General features: G+C 46.5%; 1 protein-coding gene across 2 annotated transcripts in view; it reads right to left on the reverse strand.

Annotated features, from left to right (window-relative positions):
- Nucleotides 1-539, reverse strand: part of PRKCA (protein kinase C alpha) — a 535,637-nt gene extending 535,098 nt beyond the window's left edge. For both annotated transcript variants that reach the window (XM_068262584.1, XM_068262583.1), the window contains exon 1: nt 302-539. In XM_068262584.1, coding sequence (XP_068118685.1) covers nt 302-474 — 173 coding nt within the window. In that variant the 5' untranslated portion in view covers nt 475-539. The remainder of the gene's footprint in view (nt 1-301) is intronic.
- Between the last annotated feature and the right edge of the window lie 16,970 nt (nt 540-17,509).

Here is a 17,509-nt window from a genome sequence, read left to right on the forward strand (position 1 = left end):
ATGGCAGTCTGTAGTATATAATATATGAGTATTAGATGTGGGTGCACAGTGCCAGTAGGAGGTAGTGCACAGCATTCAGCAGGTGGTGACATGTATACAGTGGTCAGTAGCCTGTATATAGTATATGGGGGGGCAGCAGGGGATGGATACAGTACATGGCAGTCTGTAGTATATAATATAGGAGTATTAGGTGTAAGCACAGTGCCAGTAGGAGGCACAGCATTCAGCAGGTAGCACAGGACACACAAAAGTAAGTAGTCACCAGATACATGGATATAGGCAGATCTATGGGGTCACTCACCAGATGAAGTCGGTGCAATGCGAGCAGAAGGTCGGCTGCTTGAAGAATCGGGCGATGAATTTGTGGTTCTTCACCTCATGCACGTTCTTCTGGCGGAGCGCCCCTTTCCGCGCGAAACGATTGACCCCATCGTGGAAAGAGCCGGGCTCGCTGCTCGGGAAGACATCGGCCATGTCCGGGCTCCGTTCTGACACTGACAGCCGGGCTCCAGCCTGACACCCGCCGCCCGGCTCCTCCGCCTGCCCCGCCTCCGCCCGCCCCGCAGCGACCCCCGCCGCCCGGAGCCCGGAACTACAGCAGGGGAGACACAGCCAGTACCATGGTGACATCTGGCGGCGCCTCCGCGTAACTGCACCTTCCGTACGGCCCAATGGAAAGACCTATTCTGTTACGCCTATTGGCCTAGCGTAGCGCTACAGCTTCGCAACGCGCGGTTTTTCATCACATACCGCTCCTGACATCTAGCGGCCACACTTCAGTAGTGCAGCTTTCATTGGCATAACTTCAGCTGTTAAGAGTTGAAGGTAATTACAGGTCACCAACGGCAGGTATCAAAGGAGAAATCTCTTAAAGCGGTATCGTCACCATAAAAATCAAATTTAAACAGCAACTGGTCTGAGTGTATTAAGTGATAAAGATGCTAAGCATGCATTCAAAACTTGCAAAACTTTTTCTGCTGTTATGGTTTGGAGTTATCACATACTTAAGGAACACTGACCCTTTAGTAGTCGTGACAAAGAATTGCATGCTGGGGGTTCTTTTTATCTATAATATATTCCTCCTCTTCCCTTTATTTCCCTGCCAGCTTCTTATCTGAAACCTAATCCCCTACTCACTTGTATTTACAAGCAAGGCTGGGGCGACTCAGCAATTGGAGGAGACAAGAAAAAAAGTAAAGGGCAGAAATGACATCATGAGTTAGCCTTAACTGTGGGCAAAAGACATAGCCCCCACCAGGAACAGAATTCTCGTCATTTACTATATAACATTCACTGAAATCAAAACGTGGACAGTATAATACAGGTGTTATGTAAGTAGATCAAGTATTTATCTACTTATATATGTGTTTTTTCCCTGGCATAGTATGGCTGATCCTACTGCTTTAAGGTGCATACACACATCCTATTTTGATTGGCCAATCACTCACCAATTTTACCACCTCCATGGAGTATGTGGCCAAAAGCCTTTGAATACTATGAACAGATTGTGTAGTTAAAAAAAGAGACTCCGTAACAAAAATTGCATCCTGTTTTTTATCATCCTACAAGTTCCAAAAGCTATTCTAATGTGTTCTGGCTTACTGCAGCACTTTGTACTATCACAGTCTCTGTAATAAATCAACTTATCTATCTCTTGTCAGACTTGTCAGCCTGTGTCTGGAAGGCTGCCAAGTTCTTCAGTGTTGTGGTTCTGCTATGAACTCCGCCTTCCAGGCCCCTCTATGCACACTGCCTGTGTGTTATTTAGATTAGAGCAGCTTCTCTCTTCTCTCTTATCTTTTACAAGCTGGATAAATCGTCCTCTGAGCTGGCTGGGCTTTCACATACTGAGGAATTACAGACAAGGGCAAAGCTGTTTGCAGGAAGAAAGGAGCAGCCTGAAACTTCAGTGGAAGATAGCTGCAGGGGGAAAGAAACACACAAATGATCTCTTGAGATTCAAAAGGAAGGCTGTATACAGCCTGCTTGTGTATGGATGTATTTTCTATGTGTGGACATACTGTACGTCAACCTACTTCCTGTTTTGGTGGCCATTTTGTTTGTTTATAAACAAACTTTTTAAAACTGTTTTTAACCAATTTTAATGCGGCGGGGAGCGGCGAAATTGTGACAGAGGGGAATAGGAGATGTCCCCTAACGCACTGGTATGTTTACTTTTGTGTGATTTTAACAATACAGATTCTCTTTAAGCTCCAAACAGTGGTTGGATAGTGTATTGGGTAAGGGCTCTGCCTCTGACACAGGAGACCTGGGTTTGAATCTTGGCTCTGTTTGTTCAGTAAGCCAGCACCTATTTAGTAGGAGACCATAGGCAAGTCTCCCTAACACTGCTACTGCCTGTAGCGTGCATCCTAGTGGCTGCAGCTCTGGTGCTTTGAGTCCACCAGGAGAAAAGCGTGATTTAAATGTTCTGTGTTTGTTTGTCTTATACTACATGAAGATGGTAAAATTGGCCAGAGATTGGCAAGTCAAAATTGGATGTGTGTACCAGGCTTAAGGCCCCATTCATATCTAAAATCACAAAACGCTAGCAATTACTGCTAGCGTTTAGCAGGAGTGATTTTTCCGTGATTAACGCTGAAAAATCACCGGACACTGTAGTGTAGCGATTAGCTGTTCTATACATGCTAATCGCGATCGCTCAAGATTCGCCGCCAAAACGCTGCATTTAACACGTTTGCGATTATCGCTAGTTGCAAAATGCCCACGATCGCGGCAGTGAGAACACTTCCATAGCAAACTGTGTGCTAAGCTGTTTTAAAAACCACTAGCGGTTTGCGCGAATCCCGCTCAGATATGAGCAGGGCCTTATGCCTCTCTAGCTAGGCTGGGTTCACACTGCAATGCAAAACTGGATTTTTTTTCTGTTTAGCTGGATTGCAGCAGAACACAAAAACAGATGGTCGAACAGATCTTATTTATTAATAGGACCCGTTCACACTTGACAGTCCGCAATGCGAAAATCCAATCTGCAAGATTTTTCCGGACAACGGCTAGATTTCCACAGGAGCCTGTGGTGGAAACGTATCTGCTCCAGACTCAAAACCCCACAGCAGAGGACACTGCACTGTCTGCTCCAAATGGGCTGTTTGTGATGCGGCTCAATGTGAATTGAGCTTTAGGCCTCTTTTAGGCTTCTTTACTACAAGCAGCTGAAGGTGGGGAATTCACTGCCTGTCAGCTGCTCCCATCCACCAGCATGTCGCTTACTAGTGCTCTGCACAGGGGGTGGAGACGCAGTCAGGACTGGAGGAGCCATCTTCAGACTGCACTTCTTTCCAAAGTTGATGAAAAAATATACAATTCAGGGCCCATAAAAGGTCCTTTCTGAACAGTCCTATGTTTTGTTTTTGGACATTCACCTGACCTGTGCTTAAAACTGTTAACTTATACTTACCTGGGGTGTGCGGATGGGACTGCGCAATTGGCGTGACTGTACTTTCAGTCGCACATCTTACGGAGCTGCCAGCTGTAGGGGACTCAGAAAATCCCAAGAGACCTGATACTGGAAGAAGCCCCAGGAAAGTTAAAGTCAACAGTTTGAAGCACAGTTCTGGTGTGCTTTAAGCTGATTTGGGTCATTATCCTGTTGGAGAACCGATGACCTGCGATGGAGCCAAAGCTTTCTGACAAAAGCACATTTTGCTTCCAGAATGTCCTGATAGTCTTAGGAATTCTTGCTCCCTGCACAGTAGTGATAGTCATATAATCTAGGACACATAGATAAGCATGTGACTTGATTGATCAGCTGATAGATTTGCAAAGCTCTGATTTGCTGTGATCCCATCCTGCTTTAGCACATGATCATGACTAGCAAATCAGAGACTTATATGTCTATCACCTGTCCAACTGATCTTAGAGATGAGCGTAATGACTTAATTACGATTTCGCGAAATTTCGCGTAATTAGTGTAATTACGATTATGGCCGTAAGTACATAATCGTAATGAAGAAGGATTTCGCGAAATTCCGCGTAAGCGTAATTTTCGCATTACAGTGGGTATCGCGAAATTACGTTTGCCTTGCATGCAACCGTTTGTAAGCGTAGTTACATAACGTAATTTCGCGAAAGTTCATATTACTGTAAGCGTTCATTTTCGCGTAGTTTTCGCGTTACGGAATGCTGAGTTGTTTTTCGAGACAAGTTGTACTGTCTACATGTGCTATTTCGCATATAAAATTCGCCATGTAGTGATATTTCGCATCAAAATTCGCCATGCAGACGAAAACGCGGAAAAAATAAGCTAAATTTCGTGAAAATTAAGCGAACCCTTTGGCGAAAATTCGCGAGCAACCCTGCTAACAAGTAATTACGAAATTCTCAAAATTACGAAGAAATTCGAAATTACGTTATGGTTTAACGCGAAATTACATTATGGTTTAATGCAAAATTACGTTATGAACGAAACGCGAAATTACGCGTTAAAAATTACGCTTACGGTATTTTCAATTACGATTTTAATGGCAATTATGCTACCATAATTTCGCATCGTAATAGCAAATTTCGCATGCGTAATTATAGTAACGCAAAATTTCGACCAAAATAACTATGTAACTATGTAACTATGACCATCACTACTGCATAGGGTTGCCACCTCATCCTTTTACATACCGGTACATATGAATTATACATGCATTGTGGCTAGTTAGATGCAGTTTAGGCACTGATTATGTGTGAGTAGCCCCAGAACCTGTATAATTCATATGTGCCGGTATTTAAAGGGATGAGGTGGCCACCCTGCTACTGCACAGACTCAGGGCCAGTTCTAGACTTTTTGCTGCCTGATGCAAACTTGAGAGGATACGTTAAAGAGCCAGGGATGGAACCACTAGGGCAGGCAGTAGCAGTGCTAGGGTGTCTTGTCCAAGAATAGGTTCTGGCTTACTGAACAGGAAGAGATGAGATTAGAACCCTGCTTCCTGTGTTCTTACACTATCCAGCCACAGAGTACCAAGCCACCATCAAGTTTCATAGTAGATATAATTTCTGCTGAAGCGCGGACCTTGGAATGGGTATCCTGGTACTCATACTCGTCATCGAACACGCCCTGTGCAGGTGCAGTTAGCGGTTCTCTCTTACTGCGTCTGCACATGATGTGTTTGATGGATCGGTTCTTCATGCCGCAGGCAGAGGATGGCTGCGGGGGGCTGGATGAGGCCCCAGGTAAGTGAAATTCTTATTTTTTTTTTACAGCTGAAGTGAACCTCCAAACTAAAATTCTACTCAGAAGCACTGAAAAGGCTGGGTGTTTCTTTAACAGTTTCACAGCATCAGAACTTTGTTTTTCTTACCTAAGCTGCACAGAAGCTAAGCTCCGCCCCATCAAAGAAAACTGCCCAGGCATTTTTCCCCTGATACTGTGATTTCTGATGATGTTGTTCTCGTTGCCTAGCAACTGGGAGGGGTGATCAGGACACAGGACAGTGGGAACTGTGTCTAATGCTCACTGTCTCCTCCTTTTAACCAAAATGATGGCTGCCATCATGAAATCACAAACATTTGCCTGTTCTTTTAAAACAGGGTGGGTAAGAGATTATATTACCTATCTATTTTTGTTAACATAACTAATGTAACTTAATGACAGTATGTTTGTTTAGGCTGAAGTTCCTCTTTAAGGTTCCCTTTAAAATCTATGTCCAGTCTCCATTACAGGTCACACACATTTTAACCTAGCATTATGCAACTGACCACTTGAAATCCAGCTTTAAAATGTACCTGAAATATACTTACATGGAGCTTCCTAAAGCCCTCTTGAAGCCACTCGGTCCCACGCCGTCTCCCTGGGTCGCTTCTGTCCCCCGTTGTATGACCCGATAGCCTGGCTTCCACGCAGTCTCAGAAAGCTCCCAGCCACAGGAGCACAACGTGTGATGAAGTGTGACTCGGCCAGGCTAACAAGCTGTCCAGTGGGGGACAGGAGTGACCTGGGGAGACGGCGAGGGATTGAGCAGCCTCAAGGGGGCTTAAAGAAGAGGTCCGAGTAAGAAAAAAAAACATGTACTTACCTGGGGCTTCCTCCAGCCCCTGGCAGCCATCCTGTGCCCTCACCGCAGCTGGGCGTACCCATGACAATGCCCACATTCTGATGCATGGTCACGCCATTTTTTTGGGGGGAGGGGGGCACAACAACTGCCTTTGTCCCCAGGTGCTGAAAACCCTAGCTATGCCTCTGCGCGCTCCCAGCCGGTGGCCCGGGTTCCCCTCTGTGGCAGATGCTGAACTCACTAGGCCGACATCTACTTCACCTCCATGAACACTGCTCACGATCGCGCTGACGTGGTCTGTAGTGTTCTGCGCAGGTGCAGTAGTTTTGCGCCTGCGCAGAACACTCTAGACTACATGAGCGTGATCGCAAGCAGCGCTCGCGCAGGCGCAGTAGTTGCCCATTGGCATCTGTAACGGAGGGGATATAGGGCCACCGTCTGGAAGCGGAGCTGCGGCGAGGGCACAGGACTGCTGCCAGGGGCTGGAGGAAGCCCCAGGTAAGTAGATCTATTAAAAAAAAAAACTCCTTGCATCGGTCCTTAAGGGGGCCCCCAGGTAAGTATGAAACCTGAGACTTCTTTCGTCTCAGGTTCCCTTAAACTTACATAAACTAAGTAAGATACCAAACCCTGTACAGAGCCATTTCTGACCTATTTGTTATCCTGGTCAAGATCCTGATATGATTCAGGATATGGTTGCAGTAAGCACCAACAAATAGTGGAATTTGAAGCTTTATATGCATTTTACTGGGAGGATCGGCCTTTACGCAGCGCTGCAACCTCATCATTTTAACAATTACATGTGATGGTTTTTAAGCAATAATTATGCTGTTGTAATGTCATTAAACTGTCTTCTGTCATTTTCTGCAAATGTATTCTTTTTAATGGCAGTCCTTAAACACAATTTCGTTTTTAAATCATCCTTCATTTGCTGAATAATCAGCACTCATTTATTTAATTTAAACAAAATATCTGTGGAAAGTGAAATTTCAGAGTTTTGTTTGGGTTTTATTTTTACATGTATTTACTAATATTACCTTAAAAGGCAAATTATATATATAACATATTTTTTCAGAGCTTTTTGGTCAGTTAGTGCCCCTTATATATCTCAGTGGTTCTGGAGCTATCTGGGGACAGTGAGAACAGGAAAACTATCAAGCAAAACATGGGGGTTGATTCACAAAGGTTACTTCACCTTAAGGCTACTTACACACCATGACGTTGCGTTTAGGGGACGTTATATGGCACATACTGTGCCCCTAACGCAACGCCTGGTGCTCTCTGATGTAGACGTCAGACTGAGCTGCGTTGTGCAGCTCACTCTAGCGTCCGTGATGCCGTGATGCGTACTCTTGGCGCATGCGGCATCACGTGGTCCCGCCCGGCCAATCGCCGCACAGAGCGGCCGCTCCAGGAAGTAAACACTGCACGTCACACCGTGCAGTGAATATTAATTAGCCATGTGCCTGGCCGCTCTCCACTCCTTCCCAACACTACTAAGCATGTGCGCACAGTCTAACGCGGCTTAGCTGCGCATAACGCACAGCATGCAGCACTCTCAACGGATGTGCTGCGTTACAATGTAACGCAACGTGGGCACTGTGAACAGCCCATTGATTTTTCATTACTGTCAGTTGGGCTGCGTTACAGGCTGCTCTAACGTGCGCCTGTAACGTCTCACTGTGAAAGCAGCCTTACTGCTAGCAGGTGATGTCAGTGGAAGGAGACGCTGCTTGCTTTTATGGCAGTTGGAAACAGCTGTTATTTCCCTCTACAGAGGTGCTCTAGCTCATATATGACCTGCTACTGTGTTCTCCTATCTCAGAATTGCCTGATGAAGCGGGATGTGTGCCCGTGAAACGCGTTACACCGTTTTTGGAGACTAATAAATATCTGTTTATACTGTTTACGGCCTGAATTCAGCCTGGTCATTTTATGTGAGGGTAGTGGTTCCACCCACCCCCTCCTTTTACGTTTTTAACTCATTTTATCCTATTTTGGCGCCTCTATTTACCAATTACCACTCAGTGAATATTAATTAGCCATGTGCCTGGCCGCTCTCCACTCCTTCCCAACACTACTAAGCATGTGCGCACAGTCTAACGCGGCTTAGCTGCGCATAACGCACAGCATGCAGCACTCTCAACGGATGTGCTGCGTTACAATGTAACGCAACGTGGGCACTGTGAACAGCCCATTGATTTTTCATTACTGTGCGGTGGGGCTGCGTTACAGGCTGCACTAACTTGCGCCTGTAATGTCTCACTGTGAAAGCAGCCTTAAGAAATGATCCGCAGTAAAATAAAAAAAAGTTCCACTTACCTGGGGCTTCCTCCAGCCCGGGGCAGTCGTCCTTTGTCCCCGCCACAGCTCTGGTGGCTCTCGGTCCTCTTCGCCGAGGGAGCCGACCTCGCCAGGTCGGGTTCCGGGTCGGCCTCTTCTGCTCTCCACGGTGCGGGTCACGTGGTCCTCCCGACGTCATCTGGACGCTACTGCGCAGGCGCAGTAGCTCGGCGAAGAGGACCGGGAGCCACCGGAGCTGCGGCGGGGGCACAGGACGGCTGCGCCGGGCTGGAGGAAGCCCCAAGTAAGTGGAACTTTTTTTTTTTTTTACCGCGGATCATTCCTTTAACTGTAAGGAGAGATAATTCATTAGTTAAATAGATAAGGAGAGCTAAACCATGAGTTATGTCAAATAAGGAGAGCTAAACCATGAGTCATGTCAAATAAGGAGAGCTAAACCATGAGTCATGTCAAATAAGGAGAGCTAAACCATGAGTCATGTCAAATAAGGAGAGCTAAACCATGAGTCATGTCAAATAATGAGAGATAAAGCATGAGTCATGTCAAATAATGAGAGATAAAGCATGAGTCATGTCAAATAATGAGAGATAAACCATGAGTCATGTCAAATAATGAGAGATAAAGAATGAGTTAAGTTAGATAAGAAGAGATAAGTCATGATTTAAGTATTTTAAGGAGAGAAATTGTGAGTTAATAAATAAGGTGAGATAATTTAACAGAAAAGCTTTGTGGATCAGGCCACTCTAGTTCTCTAAAGGACATCTATTGCAGGGGAAAAAAAGATTTTTAAATAGTATAAAAAATGTTATAGCGAACCGTTCTACTAGTATTTAAAGAGAATCTGTAACTTTAAAAAGTGCCCCTGGGGGATACTTACCTCGGGAGGGTGAAGCCTCTCGTTTCCTATCGAGGCTTCCCCCATCCTGCTCTCACGGTGGTCTCGCTTGGCTGCTCCCAACAGTGACCATGTAAATATTTACCTTCCAGGCTCCAGCGCAGGCGCAGTAGCGGTAAATAGCCGATACTAGTCGGGTCCGCTCTACTGCTCAGGCGCAGGCGACTAGCGCCTGTGCACAAGAGGGGACCTAAGGGCTCGTTTCCACTGTTGCAGTGCGGAATCGCCTGGATTCCACCGCGGATGAAATCGCATGCGGATGCGTTTCCGCATGCGGATTTCCCCGCGATTTCGCATGCAATTTCGCATGGCAAGGAACCAGGCGAATTTAACCATGTCACTGCCTGTGTAAAGCTCCATAGCTTTACATGCTAAATCGCACGCGAAATCGCGGGGAAATCCGCATGACAAAGCCGCATGCGATTTCCCTATTAAAAGCATTGCGGGCGATACGGCTCTGCCATGCAGATTTCCCCCGCACGCCAAAACGCACCCGCAAGACGCACAAGTGGAAACAATCCCATCCACTTGTATTGCCTATGCAAATCCGCATGCGGTGCCTGCATGCGGATTCGCTATAGTGGAAACGAGCCCTGACTGAGATCGGCTATTACTGCCTGATTCTGAGCCGAGAGACGCAAATGCGCCTGCGCTGGGGCCTGGAAGATAACTATTGCAGGCATTACCACGCCACGGCCTGACAAATTGTCAGCTGTGGCTTACGAGGGGCACAGCGAGACGACCATGGGACGGATAAGAACAAGGGAAGCCTCGTTAGGATCTGAGGCAAGTTACCCTCCCCCCCCCCCCCCAAGGGGCACTTTTGAAAGTTACAGAGGGCTCTATTCATAAAACCTTCCCGCAAGTTTTCCGCTCAAAACAGCGGATTTTCCCGTCCATTTAGCAAAGTGGGCATTCAAAAAAGCTGTTCCCGCATGAAAATCTACAATCCCCCAGCAGAGCGAGAAATTTCCGCCTTCTCCAGTGTTTTTCTAGATTTATCTAGAAAAAAGTAACAAAATGGCCATTCATAAAGATTAGAGGAAGCGGTATGTGGACGGGAAATACCGCTTCCTCTGATTTTGCGGATTACATACAAGTGAATGGGACAGACCTCCCAGAGAGAGCAGTGCACGGAGGGACTCTGCCGGCTGAAGTGTTTCCGCATGCCTTCCGACAGCTTACCGCCAGCTTTCAGCGGGAGATCTCCGCTCTTGCATCGCAGCTTTCAAGATTTCTTTGAATGACCACCCAGAAGTGTAAAATACCGCTGCGGTATTTTCCCTCCAGGAGTTTTCTCGCAACAACTTTTTTATGAATAGAGCCCAGAGTCTCTTTAAAGTGCACCAAAAGCAAATCTTGTGTCAAAACGTATATACTTACATAAGGATAGGGAAGCCTTTGGATTTCTATAGAGGCTTCCCGTCCTCCGAACCACCGTTGCCAAGTGTGGAACCCCCTAAGGAATCTGACAAGTTCTTGTCGGATTCCAAGCTAAAGATCATTGTGCTCTTGTGGGCCAGTGCATCATGGGTTTTATTCAGAATAGTGGGCGGAGATATACATTTCATTGTGCTCTTGTGGACCAGTGCATCATGGGTTTTATTCTGGATAGTGGGCGGAGATATGCAGATCATTGTGCTCTTGTGGGCCAGTGCATCATGGGTTTTATTCTGGATAGAGGGCGGAGATATGCAGATCATTGTGCTCTTGTGGGCCAGTGCATCATGGGTTTTATTCTGGATAGAGGGCGGAGATATGCAGATCATTGTGCTCTTGTGGGCCAGTGCATCATGGGTTTTATTCAGAATAGTGGGTGGAGATATACATTTCATTGTGCTCTTGTGGGCCAGTGCATCATGGGTTTTATTCTGGATAGTGGGTGGAGATATGCAGATCATTGTGCTCTTGTGGGCCAGTGCATCATGGGTTTTATTCTGGATAGTGGGCGGAGATATGCAAATCACTGTGCTCTTGTGGGCCAGTGCATCATGGGTTTTATTCTGGATAGAGGGCGGAGATATGCAGATCATTGTGCTCTTGTGGGCCAGTGCATCATAGGTTTTATTCTGGATAGTGGGCGGAGATATGCAGATCATTGTGCTCTTGTGGGCCAGTGCATCATGGGTTTTATTCTGGATAGAGGGCGGAGATATGCAAATCACTGTGCTCTTGTGGGCCAGTGCATCATGGGTTTTATTCTGGATTGTGGGCGGAGATATGCAGATCACTGTGCTCTTGTGAGCCAGTGCATCATGGGTTTTATTATGAGTAGTGGGCGGAGATATGCAGATCATTGTGCTCTTGTGAGCCAGTGCATCATGGGTTTTATTATGAGTAGTGGGTGGAGATATGCAGATCATTGTGCTTTTGTGGGCCAGTGCATCATGGGTTTTATTCTGGATAGTGGGCGGAGATATGCAGATCATTGTGCTCTTGTGTGCCAGTGCATCATGGGTTTTTCTCTGGATAGTGGGCGGAGATATGCAGATCATTGTGCTCTTGTGGGCCAGTGCATCATAGGTTTTATTCTGGATAGTGGGCGGAGATATGCAGATCATTGTGCTCTTGTGGACCAGTGCATCATGGGTTTTATTCTGGATTGTGGGCGGAGATATGCAGATCATTGTGCTCTTGTGGGCCAGTGCATCATGAGTTTTATTCTGGATAGTGGGCGGAGATATGCAGATCATTGTGCTCTTTTGGGCCAGTGCATCATGGGTTTTATTCTGAATAGTGGGCGGAGATATGCAGATCATTGTGCTCTTGTGGGCCAGTGCATCATGGGTTTTATTCTGGATAGAGGGCGGAGATATGCAAATCACTGTGCTCTTGTGGGCCAGTGCATCATGGGTTTTATTCTGGATAGAGGGCGGAGATATGCAAATCACTGTGCTCTTGTGGGCCAGTGCATCATGGGTTTTATTCTGGATTGTGGGCGGAGATATGCAGATCATTGTGCTCTTGTGGGCCAGTGCATCATGGGTTTTATTCTGGATAGTGGGCGGAGATATGCAGATCATTGTGCTCTTTTGGGCCAGTGCATCATGGGTTTTATTCTGAATAGTGGGCGGAGATATGCAGATCATTGTGCTCTTGTGGGCCAGTGCATCATGGGTTTTATTCTGGATAGAGGGCGGAGATATGCAAATCACTGTGCTCTTGTGGGCCAGTGCATCATGGGTTTTATTCTGGATTGTGGGCGGAGATATGCAGATCATTGTGCTCTTGTGGGCCAGTGCATCATGAGTTTTATTCTGGATAGAGGGCGGAGATATGCAAATCACTGTGCTCTTGTGGGCCAGTGCATCATGGGTTTTATTCTGGATTGTGGGCGGAGATATGCAGATCATTGTGCTCTTGTGGGCCAGTGCATCATGGGTTTTATTCTGGATTGTGGGCGGAGATATGCAGATCATTGTGCTCTTGTGAGCCAGTGCATCATGGGTTTTATTATGAGTAGTGGGCGGAGATATGCAGATCATTGTGCTCTTGAGGACCAGTGCATCATGGGTTTTATTCTGGATAGTGGGCGGAGATATGTAGATCATTGTGCTCTTGTGAGCCAGTGCATCATGGGTTTTATTATGAGTAGTGGGCGGAGATATGCAGATCATTGTGCTCTTGTGAGCCAGTGCATCATGGGTTTTATTCTAGATAGTGGGCGGAGATATGCAGATCATTGTGCTCTTGTACAGCATACAGTAGCAATCATTTCTGTGCAGTACTTTCACTAAAGCAGTGTTGAGGTTCCTTTATATCTTCTATCTATATCTAATTCTGGTGCTTGTCCATAAAGTAACAGCACCCTCATACCATCAGGTGTAATATGTATTACAGGCCACAGTCATGAGTGCGGCTGCATCTGAGAACGGGCTCATATCGATTCCCCAGCTATGGCACTGCGGTGTTGGATATAATACTGAGAGCAGCACCATGTTCTCAAAAGAAAGAGTAATTGCAGGCTGTGTTTCCAACATCTGTCCATTAAGTAAAACCACAACTCGTTAATTATGAATGGGAAGAAATGTCACTGGGGTTTTTTTCAGCCTGACTGACCAAACATGCATCTGGTACCGCTGGCTTACATCCCACTTATGGTTTTAACAGCACAGTCAATTCATCCAATCAGTGCACACCTTTCTAGTGAAAAATACTCATTATTCATAAATATTTCAAAAACTATACTTTGACATCAAATCTAATGTAATGCAATCTGACTTTCACAGTGAGCCTAACCGTGAGACATTGCCAGATGAGTTTTCATTGCAGCTCATCAGAGCTTTTGTTCTCGCCCATTCAGTGGTCTGGTGAAAAATTATCTCCTAGGAGAAAACTCAGGTTAAAAAGGGAATTGCATACGGCCTCAAGAGTTCTATTGTGTAGTACTGTCTGGTAGGGTCATGCCTGGAGTTACCTCACAGGAGCCTATAGGCACAGATGTCCTGGCACCCTAGACTTCTCCCTCCATGAACCTACCAACCCCCACCAAACCGCACCTCAGGTGTGCTGGCTGTCCCAGCTGTCACTTCTCCCTCACTTACTTTGCCCATCATAGGTAGCTACAGGTGCCCCTGACAGGGGCGTACCTAGAATGCCCCAGGCCCCCCTGCAAAAAAAAATTCCTCTTAGCGCTCCCCTCCTGCAATCATTGGTGGTGCTCGTGGCGGCGGCGGCGGCAGGCAAGCTGAGCACATACCTCCTTCTGGCCAGTCTCCGATCACAGTGCTTTATGGAACTTCCTGTGTAAACAGGAAGTTCTATGAAGCTCTTAGTATTCGGAGGCCAGAAGGAGGAATGTGCTCAGTAGTGATGGGAATTCCGGCTCTTCTCAGAGAATTGGCTCTTCTGAATCGGCTCCCATTAAAGAGACGGCTCTCAATCGGCTCTTCATTAAATATCATTAGACACCACTCAGAATCGGAGTAAAAGCCCCGCCCCTGTCTCCATGACAACTCCAGACTACTTCTCTGACTGGGGCAATCCCTCCTGTTACTGCTCTGCTCCGCACCCATACACTCCTAAAAGCTGCGAGAGGAGGACTACATCTCCCAGCATGCCTCAGCGCTCTTTATTACAGACCAATGCAGGGCTGTTTGGGGCGGCTGAGGCATCGGCTCTTTTGAAACTGAGAACCGGCTCTTGTCGTTCGCGAACCACCCATCACTAGTGCTCAGCTTGCCTGCCGCCACCGCTGCGGCTGCCACGAGCACCACCAATGATTGCAGGAGGGGAGCGCTGAGAGGAGAGCCCGAGGTGAGGGAGGGGGGGAATTTCCCCCCTCCCCACCGATCTGCGGCCACAGCTCTCCTCTTATGCTGCAACCCCTCCTGCCCCCAAAAAGTCCCCGAGCGGGCCCTAGGGGGGCCCCGGGACCCCCGCGACAGCAGGGGTCGTATCCCCTATTGGTACGCCAGTGCCCAGTGGCCCCTGAGTATTATTAGGTAGCCAGACGAACCATCATTATTAAGTAGCTAGAGGGGGCCCCCATCTCTTCAGGGGAATGCATGCACATTTACGCTCCGCTCAAGACTCTGCATAGGGAAGGAGGGAGGGAAGCGCTTGGGGAGGGGAGTAAGTTGCCTTTCCATCATGAAGCGCCTGTAACTTTGAAATAAAATGAATGGTAGTGATATACTCACAAAAGGGGGGCTGCAAAGACTTGCAGGAAAATAACTGTTCCTACTCAACTGTCTGTGATCAGGAGCAGGAATTGGCTGGTGGCACTCCTGGGGATCTTGAAGTTTATTGGAATACTAAACTAGGATCTATACCTTCTATGGAAGTAGAAACAGCAAAAAACTGGGGTGGCGGCGTCTGGTGTATGACGAGCTAGCAATATTCTAGACAGAGGACAAACTAGACCAGGAAAACGAGAAATATGTTTTATTCAGCTCAGTATAAGACAACGCATTTCACAGGTCCTTGACCGCTTCCTCGGATCAATTTAAAAACACAAAGTTCCTAAAATACAAATATATACATTTCTCACAAACTCACACTTACATATAACACAGTTCCAACCATATACTTCCAATTATTTCCATTGGTTCAATGTACTATAATGACTAACCCATATTGTCATATACAGTATAATCTCATTATAGTGTGCATCATCTGTCAGTGTGACACCCATGGTCTGCTGCACTCTTCAGGCTGGTTGCAAACGGAGGTATTCAGTGATGGCTGCAATTTTTAAGGAGCCCTGGATACACCAGCTTGTACTTTACCCTCCAATGGGAGGACAGAGGGCTCTATTCATAAAAAAGTTGTTGCGAGAAAACTCCTGGAGGGAAAATACCGCAGCGGTATTTTACACTTCTGGGTGGTCATTCAAAGAAATCTTGAAAGCTGCGATGCAAGAGCGGAGATCTCCCGCTGAAGGCTGGCGGTAAGCTGTCGGAAGGCATGCGGAAACACTTCATCCGGCAGAGTCCCTCCGTGCACTGCTCTCTCTGGGAGGTCTGTCCCATTCACTTGTATGTAATCCGCAAAATCAGAGGAAGCGGTATTTCCCGTCCACATACCGCTTCCTCTAATCTTTATGAATGGCCATTTTGTTACTTTTTTCTAGATAAATCTAGAAAAACACTGGAGAAGGCGGAAATTTCTCGCTCTGCTGGGGGATTGTAGATTTTCATGCGGGAACAGCTTTTATGAATGCCCACTTTGCTAAATGGACGGGAAAGTCCGCTTTTTTGAGCGGAAAACTTGCGGTAAGGTTTTATGAATAGAGCCCAGAGTAGGTATTTTGCAGCAGAGAATGTACCAGGGCATGCTGGCCCATTTCTAGGACAATTTCTGTTAAAGTAAACTTCTGATAGTAAACTACAAAAACTACTTTTTCGGGTCCTTTGGAGTTTACTATAACAAGATGATGGCATTCTCCATTTCTGTTAGAACAGACAATTTTCTATATCCCATGATGGATATATTACCTAATTAGTATGCTTAAATTGCTTATTTCATATAAAGATCACCATAAATTAGCCTAGTCTAATGTACCAAACCAATGGATACGCATGTTATGTTGTTACAAAAGGAAACAGAAATACGCACTCACTGTTGTCTTTTTCAAAATGTTTATTCATTTTTAACAAAACAGAATATAACATTTTGCAGGGTCATTGCACATCACAATGGCTATCATTCATAAAGCATTTCCGCATGCGGAAATGTTTAATACCGCTGACTTTACCGAACACTCAGCAAAATCCCCATTCATAAAGGCTCTTTCCGCATGAAAAGCTGACATTCCCGTGCAGAGCGATACATTTCCGCCTTGTGCGGAGTTTTTCTAGAGTTATCTAGAAAAAGTTACAAACACGTCCATTCATAAAGATTAGAGCAAGCGGTATGCGGAAGGAAAATACCGCTTGCTCGCCAGTAGCGATAGGCAGGCGGATTACATGTAAATGAATGGGACGGACCTCCCAAGCAGCATCAGACAGAGGAGCGCACGGAGGGAATCGGGCAGCTTTTATCTTTCCGCATGTCTTCCGCCACGCTACCGCCAGCTTCCTCCAGAAAACCTCCACACTTCTACCGCAACAGGCAACTTTTTTATGAATGACCACCCAGAAGTCTTAAGTACCGCTTGCGAGAAGAACTGTGTATTCCCGCACTACCGACTGCACCTTTATGAATGATAGCCCTTTTGGTACCTTTTCCTTTGCAACTTGCTAAACCATTATTGTAAATCAAAGACGAAAAATTATCTCCTAGGAGAAAACTCAGGAGAAACCATGAATTGCATATGACCTTTAGTGTTCCCCAACCCTGTCCTCAAGGCCCACCAACAGTGCATGTTCTTACAACAGAAGGAAACTTGCAATAATTCAGCTATAAGTAAACATTTGTGTTTACCCAAAATGCACCACTATAGAATATGCAAATTATATATTTTCTCCCCTGTAAGCCAGACAAGCATCCAGAACCGCTGGTGCATACAGGGCCGGATTTGTGGGAAGGCCGTTAAGGCAAGTGCCTAGGGCGGAGACAAGGAAAGGGGCGGGTTGACAAACGAGCAGTCAATCTGCCAACCAGGCTCGCCACAGCCGCTGACACTATTCCCACAGTAAGTGCCATGTACTCAGCAGCCGCCCGCTGCTTTGCTCTGCACACAAAAGCATGTCTATGTGTGCAGCAACAGCGGCTAATGGCAGGAACAGAGCGGGCAGCTTTATTAATATTTGAGTGTGACAGAAGCAGCGGCTGTATCGCTGCAGCCCTGCTCGCTGTCATTCTCCTAGACATCAGATGGTGAGGCTGCCCCGCTTCTGCTTCCTCCCCCTTGCTTGTGTGC

The sequence above is a fragment of the Hyperolius riggenbachi genome, chromosome 12 (genome assembly GCF_040937935.1).
Source record: "Hyperolius riggenbachi isolate aHypRig1 chromosome 12, aHypRig1.pri, whole genome shotgun sequence".
NCBI lineage: Eukaryota > Metazoa > Chordata > Amphibia > Anura > Hyperoliidae > Hyperolius > Hyperolius riggenbachi.